This window comes from Seriola dumerili, unplaced genomic scaffold (assembly GCF_002260705.1).
Source record: "Seriola dumerili isolate Sdu_G_001 unplaced genomic scaffold, Sdu_1.0 BDQW01000478.1, whole genome shotgun sequence".
NCBI classification, from domain to species: Eukaryota; Metazoa; Chordata; class Actinopteri; order Carangiformes; family Carangidae; genus Seriola; species Seriola dumerili.
In genome coordinates this window covers 383,708-406,128 of record NW_019174733.1, presented here as the reverse complement: position 1 = coordinate 406,128, position 22,421 = coordinate 383,708, and the positions used below count along the sequence as shown (strand labels likewise).

The 22,421-nt window shown below is 42.0% G+C and overlaps 1 protein-coding gene across 1 annotated transcript in view; it reads right to left on the bottom strand.

Moving 5' to 3' along the window:
- Nucleotides 1–13,734: 13,734 nt before the first annotated feature.
- The window catches only part of LOC111235153 (zinc finger matrin-type protein 4-like), a 36,504-nt gene continuing 27,817 nt past the window's right edge, over nucleotides 13,735–22,421 (bottom strand). Inside the window, exons 5-6 of the mRNA XM_022763490.1 lie at nucleotides 21,573–21,830; nucleotides 13,735–13,835 (exon numbers count right to left, since the gene is read on the bottom strand). Of these exons, the coding sequence (XP_022619211.1) occupies nucleotides 13,735–13,835; nucleotides 21,573–21,830 (359 nt within the window). The remainder of the gene's footprint in view (nucleotides 13,836–21,572; nucleotides 21,831–22,421) is intronic.

Below are 22,421 nucleotides of genomic sequence, written 5' to 3'. Positions count from 1 at the left end.
AAGACAGTTTATTCTCATTTCAGTGGCAGCATACTTATATTTTTCAGTAATAATATCCATAAGAAGTACATTTCCCTTATCGCCTGTTGCTCAGTGCAGATAAACACTATGAATACAAAACTCTTGTACTTCTTAAAACACAAACTTCGCCTGCAGCTACTTCTTATTTACACAAACCACTTTTTTTTTGCTTTGTTAAACTATTTCACTTCAAAACCACATTGTTATGGTTGTTAATACTATGTTGTGATTGCATAAAAACCATTACTCATCCATATGTCTGCAGAAGAAAAACAATTTCTAATCAGGTCATTCGTAGTTCACTCTCTTCACCGTGAAATGAACAAAGCACAAAATAAAAACATTTTAAATGTGTTTACAGAGAAAAAAAAAAACCCCAGCTTGAACCAACAAGAACTGACAGCGGATAGCTTAGCATTGAGCGCCGTGTTTCTCAGTCCTTTCCCCAGCTCATAGAAAAATGCTGCTCTGGGCCGATCTCGGTGACAGCACAGGACACTGGAGCAGGTCTCCTCTTTGCTCATCTTATGGTGCTACAAACCGTTGTTGAAACTCACTTTGCAGACACTCTGAGGACACTACAGATGGAGGGGTGTTAAACAGCGGTGGCTGCTTGAATTTCTACATATTAAAAGGTTTTCCTTTTTTGATGAATAAATTAGGTGTTGCAAAGAGGCCTGTTCAGTACTAAAAAAAAATGTGTGACCTCTTTGTTCAGATGCAAGCATGTGCAGTAATGCATTACGAAGCTATCACTAGAAAGCAGCGCTATTGCCAAAACGCGCAAGCAATAGGTTTCAAAAAGGCAAGTGAATGCATCGTTTTACATTTTGCATGCATTGAATTACATCCCAGTTGTATTGTACATTGGCTGCTACATGGATTTTGAGTGACGTTTTTTCTCTGGCCATTGCAACAACAGAAAAACTAAAAAAAACAAAAATATTATCTACATGTCGCCCATCTCAACAGAGAAGAGAATTTTTGTCACCTCTGGACTGCATCTGACATCAGTATTCAGTGCTGTGGGAATGTTTTCAACAGTATATGAGTCACAAAGTTGCACAGACCATCACCTCAGAGCTGGAGTTTAAAAGTCTTTGTGCTGCTTCTCTCCACTGCCCTCTGTACTGTAACCCTGCCACATCTCCAGGTTTATGATTATTTGGAACATGAAAAGATGGATTTCAAAATGACACATCCACCATCTGAAAAAAAAGTGACACTACGTTTATAGACAACACAAGATTTAAAACTGAAAATACCTTTTTTTAAAGTTATGGAAATCATGCAATCTGTAATGGCTGAGGTCATTGTGGGTTATCTTGTCCTTGGATTTTAAAAGTGTGGGCCTGAGTAGGTCTCAAGTGGTCTGAGAGAGAGCCATGCATGAGCCACCATCAGTGTCGCTGTATATGAAATGCATGTAGAAGCAGAAGACTGTGCTCAGACCTGGATCACTGTCAGAGCACTTGGGGGACGGCTAGTTACAGAGTTATTATTACTGCTGCGCTATGACTATCATTGTAATGGTTATTACCTCTCTGGGCAACGTACCGACATCAGTTCAATTTTAGGATTGTGGTTCACACAGGAATTATATGGCAATATGCAGCCGCAGTTCTTCTGACGGCTGTTGGTGTCGAGAACTCATATCAAACACTTGGGTGCTGAATAAATCTCAGAGATATATTTTTAGATCAAAGATAGAAATAAACACACTCACAATGACCCACACATGCATACTGCAGATGCAGGCATTGATGCCCATGACACCCATATACACACACACACACGCACACACACACACACACACACACACACACACTGAAGTTACTCTGCACTACTTTCTCATACTCTTCGGTGTCTGACACAAGTCCACTTTGCTGGAGTTGCTTTTTTCCAATAATCTCTCGTCTTCATCTCTTCTTCTTTCCAGAGTGGCCTGTCTCGGTGGCTTACTGCTGGTGTTGCTTCAGGCTGAAAACAAAACACAGGAAAATTTGTTAGTCTTGTTTTGTGTCTGACACTGGCAGATCTGACAAGACAGGGCTCTTTAACCACAGGGAACATCAAGCCCACTAGGGAGAAAGATATTCACTTTTTGCCATGCTCTGTCCCTGGTAAGTAATCCTCATTTACATGTAAATCCATGTCTCATGCCATTCTTAATAATGAGTAAAATAAACAAAGTCTTCATTGGTAATGTAACAAGACAAATGTGCAGAGATGTAACACTGTGACCCTACATTGCTTTTATTTCCTCTGATGCACTGAAAAGAATTGCATCTTACTGGGAATAGCAGCTCCACCGTAAGTGAAGCATTAACCAATAATCCTGTTTCACAATCTTCTCATAATTGCAGCCATCTATTATGCCTTCTATCTGGCTGTCCCCCAAATTAAAACAAAAGGAGAAAGATAGGAGCATAAACCCTGGTGTTTAAGGTGCGATAATTACTGTGGCTCTGGCCTTTATCTTGCGCTGCTGATTGTTTGCCATGATGACAGGTGCTGTGGCTGCACTCTGTAGCTTTATCGCCATGAAACAAAAGCAACTCCAGAGGCAAACACACTACATTTAATTAAAATAAAGAGATAAGTTTGAATGGAGCTCATGCTAAGCAACACCCACCTAACTATGTAAGCATTTGTAGTAAGATTTATATGGACATTAAGTTTAAAAGACTAAAATCTTGAGTAATTCTGCAGCTGATCTTTGCAGCGTATAACTGCAAAATAAATAAAATATCATATTAGCATTCAGAGTCTCAGAGTCTCAGCTATTCAATTGCCTGAATATCACAGCAGAAATTTCTACAAGAATGCACTAAGTAATATAATACCTCTTTCATCTCTGCCGCTTTTTTGCATAATTGTTCCTCTTGTCAGTTTGAGGTGCTTTTTAACTTTGTTTGATGATGCACTTTTGAAATGTTTATGCCTCAGAATGAGCCTGGCCCTGTCTGCTTTTACCTCAGTTTACAGTAGTGGTTCTCAGACTTTCTCTGGCATGCCCCGCTTCAGAAGCTGAAAAAAGTTCATGCCACCCATTTTTGTCAACCATTAATAATGAGAGGGGAAGCAACTAATAAAAAAGGATCTGTGGTGAATTTTACTGGACTAAAGGTCAGTGCGACAGAATTGGCAAAGTCTGGTTTATTTTCTCCCTATAAATCATGTTTGTTCAACTTAGTTTCACTCCCCCCCCCTGCAGTGGCTCTCTGCCCTCCCGCCCACCAGTTCGAGAACCACTGGTTAAGACAGACAGACAAAATCAGACTCGCATAAAGTGAGAAGAGGATGTTTGTCTCCATATGTGCCCATCAGTTTCAGTCTGAAATGAAAACACATCCCCCAAACAGCACAAAAAATTCCAGCGTGTTCGTTACTGTCCTTGTTAAAATTCCACTCCTCGATTGTGTCCTAATTGGAGCGTTGCCCCAGACACACACACACACACACACACACACACACACACACACACACACACACACACACACACACACACACACACACACACACACACACACACACACACACACACACACACACACACACATACACATACACATACAAACACATGTGCACGCACGCACACATGCACACTCACACTCCTCCAATGCTGAGACGGAGTGCGAGAAAGAGGGCGGGATGCACAGGCACCATAGCTGTCAGCACCTATCCCGGTAATGGCTGTTAAAACAATGGCCTCTACACCCTGTCTGCGCTGTCAGGACTCATCCAGCACTTTGGATTCTCTGCAGGTAGTGTGGTGTGTGTGTGTGTGTGTGTGTGTGTGTGGGTGTGTGTGTGTGTGTGTGGGTGTGGGTGTGGGTGTGGGTGTGTGTGTGTGGGTGGGTGGGGGTGTAGTATTAGTATTAGTATTAGTATTCTCTGGGAGAGGACAGGTAGCAGCAAGGACGGTGGGAAGAGCAACAAGAAGAGAGGGGCAGAAAGAAAGCGGTGTAGGGCAGAAAGAGGGGTCAAAAATAGAGCAAGTCTATTGTGAGGGGTAAGTGTATAAATGTGCACAGTGTAATACATACTGTTGGTGCAGTATGTACACTGAACAAACGTTTTCACACAGAAGTAAGGCTGCAGCTAATTTATTTTGAGTGTCAATTATTTTTTTGATTAATTGTTCCAGTGGTTTACATCATTTTCCTCTTGTGACCTCTAAAATGAAGCTATTTTTCCTTGTGACCCTTCATGAGACATTACGACCAGCAGTCCAGAGCCCAATGATATTTATAATACAATAACATGCATGATCAGTTGTGCAGCTCAGAAACGTACAGTGAATGCCCAGCTTTCGGGTCTCCGACCACTAGATTGACAATCACTTGTTTTTAGACCAGAGCGTCAAAAGTGTAAAATGTTGATGATGTTCTAGAGCCCAAGGGGGGGATGTTTAGACCAGCAGTTAAAATATTCAATTTACCATGACACCAAACAGGGAAATGCAGCAAATCTTCGCATTTGAGGAGCTTTTGTTTGACAAATGTCTTGGTAGATTTAATAGATAGTCGAAATTACTGCTGAGTAATTTTCTGTCTGTTGACTAATCAATTAACTGATTAATTATTTCTGAATGATGCAGAAGCAGAGGGGAGCTTTCATAATGTTAGAAGAGGAGAGTTGTTGCCTTTTCATTCAGCTGTTTGGTTCTATGACAGCAACATGGTACAACGAATCATGGGAGCATCTGCTATCCAATATACTACTACTTTTCCCATACTAAATTTGTATGTGGGGGAATTTTCTCTTTTCCACTTAATGAATGACTGATTCAGGGTGAAAGGTCAGTGTGAGGCTGTGCCACAGCTACTGCACTAAATCTTACAAGCCTTGAGAGGCTCAGGCGGCTCCTCCAGACGCAGCCGTGGTTTTCTGCTGATACTACTGGTGGCAGGGTTGATAACAGGGGTTGGATGGTCAGTAACAAGTGGCTGGTTGTTCTAAGAATGTGGAGTCATGTCTTCTTGTTTATGGTTAACGAACCAATAGTGTATTCACACATCCCTCCTCTCCGTCTTCTTTTAGATATTTGACCAATTATGGAGTGTAAGCTATCTATAGTAATCTCTCTGCGTGTACAAAGACGATCCTCAGGGGTTCCTGCTTCAGAATCGGGGTGACATCATGCACAGAAACCTGTACTGACAATTCCTCCGTTCTCCTTGATCAAGCATCAATAAACATCCTGGACTCCAGGGCTCTTTCTTCACCACCGATGATAAGAATTTTTCCCTAACATTGTATATTAACACACATACTCAACAATGCACATATATCTACATACATACTATTATTAGTGTGTGCGTTGTACAGTGAACAGTTTGGATGCAGCCAGTCTTTGAAGTAGGAGGTACAAGATGATGAGTAGTCAGATGATGGCAGGAAAGATGACAGTGGAAGAAAGTGGAAAGCGGGAAAGTAGTGGGTGAGGCAGGGGGTGGGGTAAAAAAAAAAAAAAAAAAAAGGTCATGGTCTGTTAGGGAAGGTGATTGTTAATACAGTAATCCAATAATGTGTCTCAAGGCCACACAAGTGGGATGTGAGATGTACTGTTTGAGGATGAGAGTGTGTGTGTGTGAGTGAGAGAGAGAGAGAGAGACAGGCAGAGAAAGTGCATGTACCTCTGTGTCTGAGGGAAGTGTTAAGATCACCTTGGCACCCTGTGTGTGTGTGTGTGTGTGCGTCAGGTACACATAGTCCTGCAGTTGCTAAAGCAGCTGAGCTATGAGTCATGATTCAGGCGTGACCCCTCCCCCCCGTCCTCACCTTATTAACATCACAGACAGAAATGCTCAGGGCTGTGTGTGTGTGTGTGTGTGTGTGTGTGTGTGTGTGTGTGTGTGTGTGTGTGTGTGTGTGTGTGTGTGTGTGTGTGTGTGTGTGTGTGTGTGTGTGCGTGTGTGCGTGTGTGCGTACGTGCGCGCAAAAGCTGTGTTTGTGTGATTTTTAGGCAGAAGGTGTGAGGGAAGACAAGTGCCTTCGGGGGAAATGAGGGCAGCCTAAGGCATGAGTCTGCATATGTGTGTGTGTGTTTGTGTGACAGAGGAGGCATGTGTGAGGACAGCTAACCAGCGACAGTCCCGAATTAACCTTTCACCTTGCCTCAAGCAGGGAGAGACAGACTCAGACCATGACACAAACACACACACACATGTACATGCAGCAGGCCTGCTCAATTAGTGAGTCGATAGTTCAACCATTTGCATTCAGAGTTACTTTACACTAAGCACTGTAATCCCTCACACTCATTGCTGCCCTCTCTCTCTCTCTCTTTCTTTCCCGCTCTGTCCTCCTCCTCTCTGTGCTCCACTCTTAAATGTGCATTAGTTTGTTTTGTAGTTTGTGTGTATGTGTCCTCTGTGATACTGATGCTGAATAATTACCAGGGTGAGTAGGCTAAATGGATTGTCCCCGACCTCACCATCATACCCTTGGGGCCTGCGTTAACATCAGCATCAACATCACACACACACACACACACACACACACACACACACACACACACACACACACTGGTACACAAGCACACACTGTGCGCGTAAACACACATAAAGACAGGCCAGAGGTCGGACTTGTATAATGAAAAAGCACCCAGAAAGCAAAGGCCATACAATCCGAGTGAGCGATGTGAACATGAATAATATTATACGGGTAGTTAAAGCCATGCAGTGTCATTGGTCAGAGATACAACCGTGCTGACAGTTCCCATCACGTTAACTGCATTTTACTGGTTGCTTTGTTTTCTGTTTTGGACTCCAAGGATCTAATTAGTGCTCTTTCTTGTTTAATTCTGTTTTTTTTTTCTTAATTTCAATGCATGTAAACTTGGACAAAACCTTTTCAGGCAGCATACATTTGCTGATAATCGTTGCATAAAAGCCATCATGGCCTTGAGGATATTCTGTACTGTGACTATGAATGCTTTAAGAGCACATTTTCTGGTTCAGACCACTGGATATCAACAATAGGAACAACCAGACAGAGAAGGATGGAGCCTGACCTGAGCAGATCATGATAGCACATCTTTTAGTTTATAGAAAATGATCACATGGAAAGGCCTGTCTCTTATTACATTTTGAATCATATACTCGACAAATAAACCTAGAAAATGATGGTAATCATCATGTAAAACCTATAAAATAACCTTTTCATACCTAAGCCATGTCCATGTGATAGAAGTAGCCCCTCTTTTAGGTACCAGCTCGGGTTGGAGCTTGGCTGGACAGAGTCCTTCTCTTTGTAATGACCTTGTTCTGTGCCATGTTTGTTTGTGTTGCCTTCATACAAAGCGTTCAATTTAATTTACTTCCGTTGCTGCACAGAAGCTTTAACTTGTAAACCCATCACTTGGTGAACTTAACTTGTTGTTTTATCTTGTTTAACCGCTTACCTTCCTGCCATTGAACCACTGGACTTGAACGGCTTACAAATCAATAAGAACCGTAGAAATGTTCTAGTTTCGACTGGTAGTGTATATACAAACAAATAGATAAAAACATCTTAACTAGGGCTGAGCAATGAACAGAAAAAGTATCAAAACCAATATTTAGAAACTCGCACTGACTTAATCTTGCCCGTGTCAGTTTGTTCGGTTAATATCCAGCGCATGGGTGCGTGAACGGTCCCCTTAAAACACACTCTGTCCAGGGTTAGGGTCTGCCCTGTCCAACTAACATAAGTCTGCATTGACTCAAAGCAAAGCGGGTGACATGACCAAACAGTGACCAAAGCTAACACCACTACTTTGTTAAATCACTTGAAAACAATCACATTGCCACACATGAAGAGTGCATGGATAAAAAAAAAAAAAAAAGAGACCGAAAAGCACAAAAGTAATCGTTTACTACTTGCAATCGAAGTTTGAAATAATCGTGATATTGATTTCAAGTAATATCGCCCAGCACTAATCTTAACCCATAGGAGACTGAGCATAACAGTACTACAGCACAACAACACATAATGCATAAGTTGTTATTATATTGTAGTGTTGCTGACTTCCATGGAAACAAAACTATAAATGAATACATTAATAAGATAAAAAATGTAAATATTACATTATATATATATATATATATATATATACACACACACACACATATGAGAGCAGGCATAAAGTCACCAATAGGAACAGATCATCACAAGACTTTTCACACAGCTGAACGGCTGGAAAAAACAATTCAGCTCCTGTCTGCTGACAACCTTATATTCATTCTTTAATTTTCATTTTTATTTTAAATTAGCCATTAATTTTTAAGAGAACTTGAGCCAGGAACCAACATGGGGATTTAATGTTCATCTATCTGATCCAGTTCTTTCTGCTGGCCACTTGTGCTCCTGTCTGCTGGCCAGCTTAATTGCCACGCACTGTAAACTGTGAAAATGTTCTGCCTAGTTTATCTAGTTATATCTCTGCTGTTATCATCGTGTACAGGTCCAATTACAGCAGCCAGTCTGTAGCGACCGTGTGGAGTCCACAGCATTTCAAATGACCTGCAGCTGACTGTGTATGAAGCAGTTGCACGGTATAGATAAGGAAAGCTGGCAGATAGATCCATCCAGCTGTTTAACGAACAGAGAAATCTGTTGTTGTTTTATGATGACACAGTGCTAATGCCAAACATCACACACACACACACACACACACACACACACATACACACACACACACACAAAAGTACACACAAATAAATGTAGACACACACACAGTTTTCATGGATGTTTCTTCAGTGAGAACTAATCCCCTGCCGCTGTCAGCCGTGTTTTCGTCTTCTTCAGGAAAGCTCCTTACACAAGCCAAAGCTCATCCTGAATGTGAAAGAACACACACGACACACAAGTATACATATGAACACACACACATGCCCAAAGTTAGGGCGGAAGATCTCTCGTCACTTCGGGAAAGTCGTGTCCACCCTGTAAATAACCCGGAGATATGAACGGCACAATCTCCATAGCCTCTTTTCCCTAAGTACTCTCTCACATTTCTTCGTTTACACACATACACACATAGCTATACACAAATACAAAACGTGCTTGTGCAGCATAGCACTCTATAATCAGACTTGTTCTTAAAGGAAACAGAAATAGTAAAAACATTTGTACTCATGCCATGTGCTGCAAAAATACACCAACACTAATGTGTGAACACACAGCCCTTATTCAAGGGCCCTTATGTCCTCTTATTTCTAAACTTGCAATGCCTTAGAGGTTGTCTACTCTCATATTTGTGCTGCAGCCAGAGTGTGTGTGTGCATGAGTGAATTTAATCTCCCATGTCAGCAGAAAAGTGACACTTTGCACAATGTGCTGCACAATATAGTGTGACAGAGTAGTATGTGGGTATGATATGATAGCAACCAACGCCTGTGTTACAAAGGATAAAACGTAATGCACATTGATGTAGGAGTGTGTAGGGTATGGAGTGAAGTGGTTTCTAACACACACTCATGTACACGTATTGCGTTTCACCTGAGTGACTAGGTGAAAGCAGAGGAAGTGAGGTCGATGAGGTGGAACCTTTGGTGTTGTTCTATGTTTCCCAGAGGATCGATACAGCAGTGGAACAGAGCTGGCGAGGCTTATTTCCAGTACCGGTGTTGACTCTCGCGCACTTAAAAGAAGTCAGCGTGCATCCGGGATAAGTCTGCAAGTGCTCAGGGCTGTCGCACTGTAAAATCTCTCGTGCTTTGAGGGCTCTCTCATGGACTTTTTTACACTTAATGCACACAGTCTGTAAGTCTGCAATCCTGCAGACACTGCTTCAGGGAATTACACACAGTCCTTGGCACTGGAGCATTAAAATACAGAATAGCTTAAGTTACAGATATAATTTTTGTCAAACAAATTATATCTGGAAATTTAATTGGTCAAACAAAATTACAATTCTGCTATTAAATTGCATATGAACATATAAATTTATATAACTACATTTGAAATGCAAGTCTCACATAATTAGCCACAGTAATGCTTCTGCCCCAGATATCACAAAGTGTTGCCTCATTCCCCATAAAGTGTCATTAGTTTGGGTTTATATTTTTAAAAAGTCAATGAATTTATCATGGGTAAAAATTTGATTTTACAAATCAATAATTCTAACATCTGAGTAAAAAGTGGATTTTGGAATAATTGGAATGAAAAATTACCATTTGCAATGCATTGCTTGCATGTCGTATTTATGCAGATGTGCACATCAGAGGAAGACCTTGTTTATTATAAACTACACTTGGTGGGGACATAAAATCTCTGTGTAAACAAGTTCACACTGATTTTCTGTCCATTGAAAAAAATCGGGGTGTGTGAGCAATGAACTTTAAACTGTGAGCTCTTGAGAAAACTTCAGTATCTAGAGCTCAGTGTGGACACTGAACTCTGGCTGTGAAGTTCTTTACCAACTTGACTACTGTCTCACAAACCTGCTTTCCTGTAAACTATTAATTAAATAATCTATATTTTATCCAAAGATTCATTATGAGGTTCCTTACCTTACCTAAACCTCTCAGAAAAACGTTATTATTCCTTTAAGATGTCACCAAATACTCATTGTGCTACAAAATGTCATGTATTATATCCTCTCCTCCTGTTGACATCCCTGTGAACAATCCTGAGTTAATTCCACTACTGTGAAATAAGACTGGAGCTCAGCACCGCACACTTCTCCACCAAACCTCTTCCACTTCCGACCACTGCCAGTGAGCCTGAGTGATAAGATGGATGAGGGAATTTCCCCCATTCTATCCAGTGACCTATCAGTACCACCCCTGTAAATCTGCCTTGTACCTCCTCAATCTGTCTCTCACCGTCACCGCTCTCACCTCTATTCGTTGATGCCCTGTCGATCCATCCTCTCCATCCTAAGCAGCAAAGCCCTGCGGCTATGAGCAACGCTGTGTTCACTTCAATGCCCACTCCAAATCTGCTCTTTACCTCTCTGGCTCCACCTCAGGACAATGTAAGGAGACTTTCTCTCTTACTTTTCTCTGCTCTTTGCACCTTTCTGTCTCCAATACATACTGCTTCTGTCTGTATTACTATATTTCTCAATGCCCGCCTGTCTCTCCTCATCAATTTTATCTCAGTCTTTTTTCATCTCTTTGCCCTTTTTATTTCTTTGGCCTCTGTCTTAAACCCGATGTGTTTTTCTGTCTCTCTGCATCTCTCTTCCCATCTGTCTCCGTGTGTCGGTGGTGCATACGGCACTTTCTCTCTTGTGTGCATCAGTCTTGCACACTCTCTCTTTTTCTCTCATAAACATCACTGTTTCAGTGTGTCTGCCCTCTTTTCTGCTTTGTGAGGGTAAAGACGAGTTATGAGCCGCCATTTTTTTCCATGATTTACAGCTTCTGTGGAGAAATATTTTACACCTCAACACAGTGCGAGTGAGTGAATTCCACTGCTGTATTAGCAAAGAACTCTATTAAGTGTTCAGTATATTTGAGTGGCACATCATAGTTAATGGACATTGCAAATTTCCCTCCTACTTAATGTCTCTTTCCAAATACTGTATATTAATGCAGTTACCTATGGTCATCCCCAAACCTTTTCATGATTTCTGCTGAGAACGTTCAACCGCACGACACCTGCCAAATGTCTTTCTCTGCTAAAAAAATAAAAATAAAAACTTCACATCAGCATCAAGTAACCTTTCATTTCTGTTGTACTGATGTAAGCCGCTATCTCCTGCACCTCAGCAAATCACAGTGAAGCTCTCTGAATGGAAAGATGGCTCTCTCACTCGCTCACTGGGTAAAAGAAAGATAAGTTTGACTGTTGGGTTTTGGGTTTAATGTTCCCCTTTTAATGCCTCACGATGTGCTGTTTTCAGTCCAACCACAGTGTTACCTCTGTACGTCATCTCTAGCTTTAGTTTCATTCATTTGCAAAAATCTTGTTTCAGTTCCTTGATGTTAACCCTTGTGTCAAGAATTGTGTGAATTGTGTTCTGCATGTTAGTCTATTAGTGGATCACCTTTTATTTCAAGATACAGACCCTAATTTCTAAAAGTCAGGGTACAGGGTCAATCTATCACCAGGTTTTCGTCTTATTTTATAAACAATAAGTCTCGAAACTCACTATACAAGTGATTTTTTTGTTATGATGGACACACACTGTGAAGTCAATGTAGCATACGTGATGATTCCCATCATAAATAATACAGATCTCCTACTCTTCACGGTGACCAGTGGATGTAACCATTTGGTATTTGCCCTTGGCTAAAAGAAAATCTATCCTATTTACTTTCTGTTTATCTCCTCGTCCTTCACTCTCTGCATTTCTCATTCTTGTTTTTTTCACTACACCCACCACTCTCTAAGAGTTAACTTGTTGGCAGAAGTTTGGCGTGTGCAGCCCAGACAAGTTATGCTCTAGGGTGGATAAATACAGTTATTTCAGCTGAAGAGCCCCAAATCCACCAAGACAAAAAAGGAAAGAAAACAAAAAACAGCAGCAACAACAAATTTATATCCTCAAGCACCATTTTATCTGACAAATACTCCACTCATAATGCACTTAATTTCCACTACATCACGTTATATACAAAGAGACGCAAACATGTACATACACACACACACACACACACACACACGGATACACACCACTTCACTGCCTATAACCATGCCCACAGCTATCCCATTGTAAATGCATGAAATGTAACTGTTCTATCACATGCTCTCTTCCTTCTGGTGGAAATAATTTCCCTCACATTGGCTGTGATTACATTCTCTATAGTAAGTAATGACAATGACCAAACCTCATTGTATGATCGTCATACTCTAGAATAAATAACCCTGTTTCCATTATGCTGCCCCACTCTACCCCACATCTCTTTCCATGGCTTGTTGTATATGTGCATCTTAAATAAGTATATCAGTCTACAGATATCTAAAATTTTAAAGCCCCTACACATCCCACGCATTTTAATACAAAGCATTAAGTATTAAATGGAACTGTCAGTCCCTCAGCCTTTTCCCTGTATCATTAGCTGCCACACAACACAGTATAAATGGTTCGGCTTCAATCTTCTTGTCTCAGAAAAAAAAAAACAATGTTGGATGTAGCTGGATCAGCTTAATGACAAACCGTTCCAAGCATACCTTGTCTGTTTAGCCCTGGATAGTCATTTGAATTCTTACTCCACCTGTTCATGCAGGTGACTGCAGGACAGATTTTTGCCATCGTAGCTTTGTTTTCATGTAAATGCACACTGGCAGCCATATGACATCGGCAACTTCCACGTACTGTGACATCATATCCATCATCTTAATTATGCAGGACTAGGAGAAGAGTGTGTTTCAGTTCAAAAGTGTTTACATGTGTTTTCAGTGGCCACACTTAGCATCATAGCTTCATTCTGGCCACATGACACCAGTCTCAGTGCAATGAATTATTCCAATGGGAATGAGGCGCACACTTTCAGACAGTCTTTCCTCAAATGTAGTCATGGTGTTGCACTCTGTAATCACGATTAATTCTTAAAGTAATTGTGTGAAAGCTGAAAGAGGTGACCCTGAGAGAGAAGTTCAGATCCCTCCCACTTTCACACCTCTGCACACCTGGCCAATTGCTGCATGAATTGGGCGTGACTGTTGGATTGTCTGTTTTGGAAAGTTGAAACCTGTCTGTCTGTCTGTTTTAGGATTTGATTGAGTGTCCATCCATCCATCCATCCATCCATCCATCCGAAGTTGTTGTACTCACTTGTTCTGGTGCTTGGAGCCCTGGAGATGTGCATGGTACTGCTCAATGGAGTTGAGGACCACACTACAGACACTGCAGGAGTAACTACTGCGCAGCCCTGGAGAGAGACAGACACACAACCACACAGGTACAGCGGTTACTGGGAGGGCATTCTCTAAAAGTATGGTTCATAAAAACCCTTGAAAGCTATCATCATCATCATCACCATCATCATCACCATCATCAGCACCCGCAGTGGCACTGAGGCCAACACGAGCAACAATAAAAATCTGAACTGACACCAAATAACTGTCTAATTTTAAACTCTGCAGTGCAGGCTAATTTTCCTAATTAGAGTGCATCTGCAAAAAGATTTGATTAGACTAATCATTAGCAGAAAGCCAGTAACATTTTTAGATCCTTAGCTCACTGCCTTCCTCTTTGTAGTGTGTGCGAAGGTGCCTTTTTGAAAGCTGAATTTCAATAGGGTGAGAAGAATTAGGACACTAGGAGTAAGAAAAGAACAGTGTAGTACTGTGTATGGCTGTGTGTGTGTGCATGCATATTTGTATTGTATTGGCGAATGTGTGCTTGAGATGGTGCGGCTCAGACACAGATGTGAACTAATTAGAGGGTTTGCAGGTGGTAGAGATGAACACCCAAAAATAGATGGATGAGGATGGAGATAGTGACAGAGTGGGGTGAAGAGCGATGGGAGGGGGTGGGGGGGNCACAGATGTGAACTAATTAGAGGGTTTGCAGGTGGTAGAGATGAACACCCAAAAATAGATGGATGAGGATGGAGATAGTGACAGAGTGGGGTGAAGAGCGATGGGAGGGGGTGGGGGGTTATGTGGGGTGGGGGTGGGGGGCAGACAGAACAATCGAAAGAGGAAATATCTGGAGGAAACTAAGATGTTTAAAAAGATGAAGGAGAGGAGACGGAGCTATGGTAAGGATAATGAGTTCACACACCGTAGGATGTGATGCAAAGTGCATGCTGGGTTTAATGACCACAGGAGAAAACATGACGTGTATCTAAGCCCGAAAATATCTGCTTTACGCGTGGCGATTTTAAAATCGCCTTTCTTTCACAACGGCAGGGGAAGGAAATACTGCATGTGTCGATGAGGGGAAGGCAATCAACAACATGACATCATTGGCTGTGTATTCTCTCTCACAGACACAATGAAGAGCTATATTTGTTTTCTCACATTTTGCACACTGCAAAGTTGTCACTGCAGAACTTTACTCAGATCAGTGATGAACAACTTTGCCACTGTATGACAAAGCAGTCAAACATTAATCACCAGTCCACGCTCCCTCTCTTGTCTGTGTTCTTTCTTTTTTATTTTCAGATTTTTGAAGATGAATGTGTGTAGTTTCCGGGGGTGTTTGTTGTGACTGAAATCAGGTGTGTTCTCTCGTGTGTGGGTGCCCTTTTCTCGGCTGTCATTACTGTCCTTGAGATTTATGAGTTGTCTGTGTATTCCATCACCTTTTGACCTTCTGTGGCGGTAATTGGTGAAGTATGTTGGGAGATGAAGTTGTAATATTGTTAGGAGTGGTGGGAGGTCATTTAGACTGGGATGGAGCTGCATAATGTGGCATATCTGCTCCCTGTTGTCAGACAGAGAGGCTCTGTCTGTTTCCAGGGGTGATTAAAGACAAACAGTCATTTACAACAAACCCACGGCTGAATTAGTTACCTGGAGTAAGCACTGTCTTTGCTTAAATGTTTATATTTGGCATCTGTTAGGAGCTAATAACTGATTCTGCATGTGTGAAAGGGAGAAAAACACGATAGTACATCCCCTTCTGCCAAAATGTCATTACTTCTGTCCTCTCTTAATGAAAAGGCTATTAATTGGAGAAGAGATAATTTGGAAAAGAAAGGAATGATAAGTCTCTCTCATTCTCTTTCCCTTTCTCTTCCCCGTAATTCTATACTGCCGCAAGGATTACACAAAGAGGTCTATTCTTGTATATGCGATTAAGTGTGTTTTATGTGCATGCGTGTATGTGCGCACACACAAAGGCAGCTTTCCCTGCTTTTAGCCTGATTGATGTCACCTCCCCGCTGCCTGGCCGAGTAGCACTGATGTACAATATGCTGCAGTTTGTGTCTGTGCCAGACTGTGTGAGTGTGTGCCAGTCTTTTGAACACACACACACACACACACACGAACATACACACACACATGGCCACATGCACATACAATGTGTTTTGGTTAAAAAAGCAGTTCTGGCATTAGCCCACGCTGTGCCCTAATCCATGTTAATTACATGCAGGGAAAGTGTGTGTGTGTGTGTGTGTGTGTGTGCGTGCACAACGCGAGTGACAGCACGCAGGGCAGGGCTGTGAATGTGGGTTTTTTGTGAGCATGAGCAGTATTTGTGAGGGTGTTCTAAGCCTTGTTAATTACACAAGAAGATATGCCAGGGAGAGAGAAAAGAGGGGGTGAGATGAGCTGAGGCAGTGGGTGTGGAGCTGTTTGTGTCTGTCGTTTAATGTATAGAGCCTCCCAGCATTGCTGGCACCCCTGGTAGGGAGACTCCTAAATGCTTGTCAAAAAAGTAATGAGCTACATTCTGTGCACAGAAAATTGAGAAAATTATGTTCTTTTGAAGAGCCTTGTTGCAAAGAAATTTAACATCTTCCTCCAGTTTCAGAGCCTGATATATTTTAACCGAAGCTCAGGCAACATTAATGATCCATTTGGAGCATGATGTTCATGGCTCCTTCCATTAGGACACTCTGCCAAGCTCTAACTGCAGATTCTTTTATTTATTATTTATGAGTCTCTTGTGGGTTTTCAGGTAGTGCCCAGCACTGATGATTGTAAAATCTAGTGTTGGTTAAATAGTGGGATGTTTTTTAGAGGCAGAGGGAGGAAATGAGCCTTAAACACACTGTACAACCACAGCTGAACATCAAGTTACATATGGATAATTTTAAGGTGGACTGCTCCGTTTTCCGCTGCCTTCCTATGGGCCTGACTGCAACTGAGAATCTTACTGTAAAGTACTCATCTGTAATTGTATTCACTGTGGAGGCAGCATAATAGTTTACGGAGCTCTTACTACCCCAGAGCCTTTGTGCTGTGGTACACCATTAGTTTACCATGCGCTTTGCAAGATTAAAAAGGAACTGGATCCAAAAAGAACCCCATTGAGATGCAATCAAAACCAACAGTCTGCAGCAAAGTCCTGACAGTACGTCTCACAGGAATATATCACAAATACCATTGCAGTGAGGGGCTGAGCATCGAGTGAGAGTCAGATTGAATCCAAGTGGAATTTTACCAAGCAACAAACTTTGGAGGACTTATAGAGAGACTAATTAGTTTTGTAGTGAATGTTAAAGTAATTGGAAAGACCATCTGTTTTAGACAAAAAAACAAAAACCAAAATCATACACAGGAAACAAACTCTCTCTGAACTATTGCTTTTAAATAAAGTGACCAGATTATTTTACATTTTCAGGTCGGCACTACAGTTTATCACCTTGTGTTATTTGTCTTCTGTCTCATCTCAACCCATGAATAATTCTTAAAGGTAGTTTATAATAATGTGTTGATATTCAGGTCGGATATTGTTTGAACATATTTTATAGCAGTGCCAATATGAGTTTTTGGACTGATAACAAAACGTTTTGTTAAAACTTCTCAATACCTTTCTTTGAGTAATATAAACAGGCTTTAACCCTTTTTTGCCACTTTGGGGCAGTGGAAACAAGCTGTAAACACAACATAAACATATTATCACCTCACCTTGATATGGGGAACATGTTAGCAAGCAGTTATGTTTCTCATGATTTGAAAAGTTCAATATTCACTGTATTTTAGCTCTGTGTTTGGTCTCCACCAGCTCCCCAGGGAAATTACCTAGCTCTTGCCGCTAAATGCTCCACTGTGTTAACCAGCTAGTTGCTAACTTTGTCTGCCATTTGGTGGTGAGCAAATAGTCTACAATGGTTTTTACAGTGATGAGAGCGGTGAGAGTGAAGAGAACCTAAAGTTACAGGCCGTTAAACCAAAACAATGAGCTAAAGGGCGTTAAAATGGTCTGAGAAGACCTGCAGCGAAGGGTGTATGTTCTTCACTAAGAATCTCGCCTTTCACATTACATATAGCCATTTGAACCATTGTGCACTTAAAGACATTGATTAGTGCAGCTTTAAATATGACCTCTGTCTACAGTGAGGGAAATTTTGTGACTTAAATCAAGGAATATCGGATTAAAGAATAAGTAGACAAGCCTAAGAATTAGAAGCCAATTCTCAATTCTTGACACTTTCTGGTACTTGATGCTACAGACACATTTCGAACGGCAGACTTGTTCACATGTGGGTATTACGTATTTGGATATACAGAGCCTACAGTATGTCTTGTTTATGTGTGAATGTATATCAGCCTGCTTGTGTCACAGTGAGTGCTATCTCGTGGGAGAGGAGGTCAGCTCTGTCTCCAACTCAGGCACAGTAATCAATTACACACAATTTTCTCTTCCGTGGTACTTCACCTTCTCTTGGGTCCCCTCTCTCTCTCTCTCTCTCTCTCTCTCTCTCTCTCTCTCTCGCACACACACACACACATATGCACTCCAATCCTAGACACTTATCTCACTGCCTCTAATTCTCTACTGAGTCTCCGGAGAGAAGAGACAATGCGTCGGCGCTGTCTTGAGGGGTTTCTACCCCTGTCGTGATTTATGTGAAGACACAGCTGAGTCAGCCGGGCTCCATCCCGCGCCAGTAGCCACCCCCACTGCAACTCCCTCGTCCACCTCTGTAATCCATCTCCGGGGGTTTTGTCTGGCACCTAGCCATGGAAAATAACGACGTTCTCCCCGGTGCCCTGTCTCCACAATTACACCAGAAAAATCCAAGAGTAAGAAACGGTGTCGATATTAATGTCATGGGGATTTTGTGATATGTTTTGGTTGTGAGAGTGTGAAAGGGAGGGGCAGAGGGTAGAGAGAAAGATGAGGAGAAAATATGCAAGTACAAGTAAAGGTCAGTATCATCAATAGGATACAACCAGACAATACAGCGAAGCAGACTTTGCAGCCATAGTTTAGAGAGAGGGGAAACACTGGTGTGTAAATAATTCACCTGTGTCTCGTGGGGAGCTAATAAGGATGACAGATGAGATGTGACGAGAGATCTGAGCCCCCAGTGGTGTATATATACACACACACACTGACACACACATACACATTTACACACAACACAACCCCAGCAACAACAAACAAAGACACAAGACAGAGTACTGTATCACAGCAGGAAAAGGGTTGGAAAAGATAAAAAAGACTGTAAGGAGAGAATAGTTCCACAAAGGACGACAAAAGGACAGAGATGAATCTGCACTTGGCTGAGACAGAATTCCTCATATCCCCCCCATCCCCCCACCCCCACCCCACTTTGCTCAGCTGCCGCCTCGCGTTCGACCCTCCCTCTGAGATTACACCCGGCACACCTGTGACTTCACACCTGAAGTGGTGATAAAAGCCAATCAGATGTGAGAATCTTGCACCAGTGGAAAAGTGTCTAACTGAAGAACAAACGATCACTGACAATAGAGCTGTGCTGTGATGAATAAAGTGTTTCAGACTAAAGGCACTAGAACAAACACTTGATTTATGGCACATAAGATAGATCACGCTAGCAGGGAGCTCACTTAGAAATCTTAGACCAGTTCATTGCCCTTGAAAAGAAGACAGGGAATAGATTTTGCAGTAGAGCGTCACTCTTCACTGGGTACAAATATCTTTGTTTAAACAAAAGAAAAAACTGACTTTTATATATGTCTGCTATACATTTACAATTCTCAGTGTGTTCTGTAGTCACATGCTCATATTTGGAGTCAAATTCACCCAAAAAATAGCTGAGGTTGTGGGATCTGGGTCACAGTGTGTGGATGGAGGACGATATCTAACATGACACCGCTTAAAGCCTCTGAGCCAGTGTAGGCGGCAACATGACTCATGCTTTTAATATGATTGGCTTCTTGAGATAATGGTTTGTGTCATGGCACCTGGAGCACACAGCGAACGGCACGGCTTCAGCTCACGGAGGATTTGTGTGTGTGTGTGTGTGTGTGTGTGTGTGTGTGTGTGTGTGTGTGTGTGTGTGTGTGTGTGTGTGTGTGTGTGTGTGTGTGTGTGTGTCCAACTTATACGTATGTGCGGTAGAGGTGTTGTGTGGCACACGTGTGCATGTTGGGCTGCATGCTGCAGTACTGTAGGATAATAGATGTTAGGCGATATCACTCATAGGAACAAGAAAAGGAAAAGCATGGTGCCAAATACTATTAATAGTTTGGTTAGAATATCCTTCTGGCGGAAATGTGTGTATGTACGTGGAAATCAGTGTCACTCTTACTGCTACACGTGTGTGAGCAGAATTAAAAGGGGGAGTGAAAGACGTAGAATAAAGCTTCTGCTATGGTAACTGTAATTTGATATACAATAAAGAAAAATTTCAGTTCAGTCCTTTTGGTTCCTAATTGACTCTTTCAAGTGTCAGACTTGTGTTTCAACCTTCAGCAAAAATATCGATGTGTAATACCTTAGTTTTCTGTCTGAGCTTCTGAACTGTGTAGTGTAGTTTCTCCTAAGTACGGTATACGCGCCATGCCAGCAGAGGTCCTCTGACAGTTTTACACATCTCGATGCTAGCACTAACAAGTGTGAAAGCCCTGCTGAAATGTGAGGAGACTGTGACCCCAGATGAATCTCATGGAAAGGTTAGACTGTGGCAAACAGATGATGAAATGGATGTGTCAAAATTTCACATCAGGGAGACACAAATATTTGCTCGGGATGATGGATGAGCTAACTCTTTCATCTTATTGGCTTAGAGTCCAACTCTTAAGATTATTTACCCAGTAAACACCTTTCAAAGATTACTCTAGTGATTTAGTATGGCATTCTATTAAATTGAGGCTGATTTTAAAAAAGAAAAAAAAAAAAAAGCATTGGTCAGAGTTGATTCATCAGAGACCCTGTGTAACTAGTGTGGGTCAAGCTCCAGAAACACTTGCTCCTACAATTACAATAATGCAACCTGACAGCATCTTTATGTTAGACCCACATTAGCTGGTAATCGTCCATGTCTTTCAAACTACACGCCTAAGGTAGGCTTTCTAATAAAAAAAAATCTGTGGCTCCCAAGCCCAAGACAGGATATCTGGATGATGTCACTTGAGTAATTTTCTCAGACTTGGCAAAGCTCCTGCAGAGCCACAAATTATATTATACAACTGTTTTCACAGGCCGACTTCACAGACTTTGACATATAAAAGTGGTGGAGAGCCTCTTTAATTCAGTAAAATTTATATATTATGACGGCCTTCCTACAAGACTATAAAACTTTAGAATTCTCTTTCTAAATTTAAAGGTAACTATAAGAAGGAATTTCAACTAACTGTGGGACATTAAGTCTTTACTGTATATATTAACAATGGGATAGTGGAGGGTGTTGATCCAGGTGTGAATCTCTGGATTGAGTTGGTGGAAACATTCAGCATTAAGGACACAGGAGAAATGTAGTCGGTAATATAGAACCCATGTTTTTGACCAAATGTATGGTGGATGTGATAAGCCCATCTTTTACAGTAAGTGGTTGATGGTGCTAATTTTATCTGTGGATAACTGGGGTGGCTCACCTCAGTATAATATCCGTGTCATGTACACCACATTAAAAGGCATATGAACATTTCACAAGTCCACGCTCACTGCCGCTGATCTCGAATGTGATCTCCCCCTTATCGTTTTTCCGCGCACAAAGTCATTACACCCCTCCTGCCCTTCACTTGTCACTTGTGTCGGGCTCGGGGGCCAAGAGGCTGACCTGTGCTCTCCGTGGCATCCAGACTGCCCGCTAGCTGCTCCAGGAGGCGTGCCCTGGCTGCGTTCCTGCGGTGTTTCTTGCCCTCGTAGTGTTGCTGGGCCATCAGCGGGTTGTTGAACCAGGCGCCGCACAGGCAACAGTACTTCCCGGCCTCTCTTCCGCCGTTTCCGCCGACCACCGCCATGGGCCAAGGCAGGGCGGGGGGAGGAGGGGGGCACGCAGTGGGGTCTGTGGGCAGTGGGGTCGAAGGGGAGGAATCTGGGGGGGAGACGAGGAGTGAGGATGACGGATTGCAGAAGGAGAAATGGAGGATAAAAGGAAGAGAGAAAGGGAGCACATTAACATGAATTCAAATGCAAATGACGCTCTAATGTGAAAATGACATGAAATCAGATTTACATGATAATGCCATGAATTCATATTTGCACAGATGCACATACGCTCCCTCTCTTTCACAGACGGACATGGAATTTCAAATACATGCTTTCACACACACTCACACATGTACATCTGAAAGCTCTAGGTTGAGATTGTACTGATTGAGACGACGAGTGAAGAGCAATAGATTACTGGAGGCCACTTCAGAATCAGAATCTGAAAAATGTTATTGATCTCCACAGGGAAAGTGTTTTGTTACAACTGCACAACACGCAGTTTGAAAAGAGGAAGGAAGCATGTAAAAAAAAGTAAAAACTTCTACAAAATAGTGATAATAAAAACACAGTAAGTGAATAGAGAAACATATATAAAGAGGGGGGGCAACAACCAAGATGGCATGTGGGAATGTAGTATGGACAGCCTCACGGCTAACGGTTCCATGTCTGGGCGGTAGAAGCGTTTCCTCCTGTC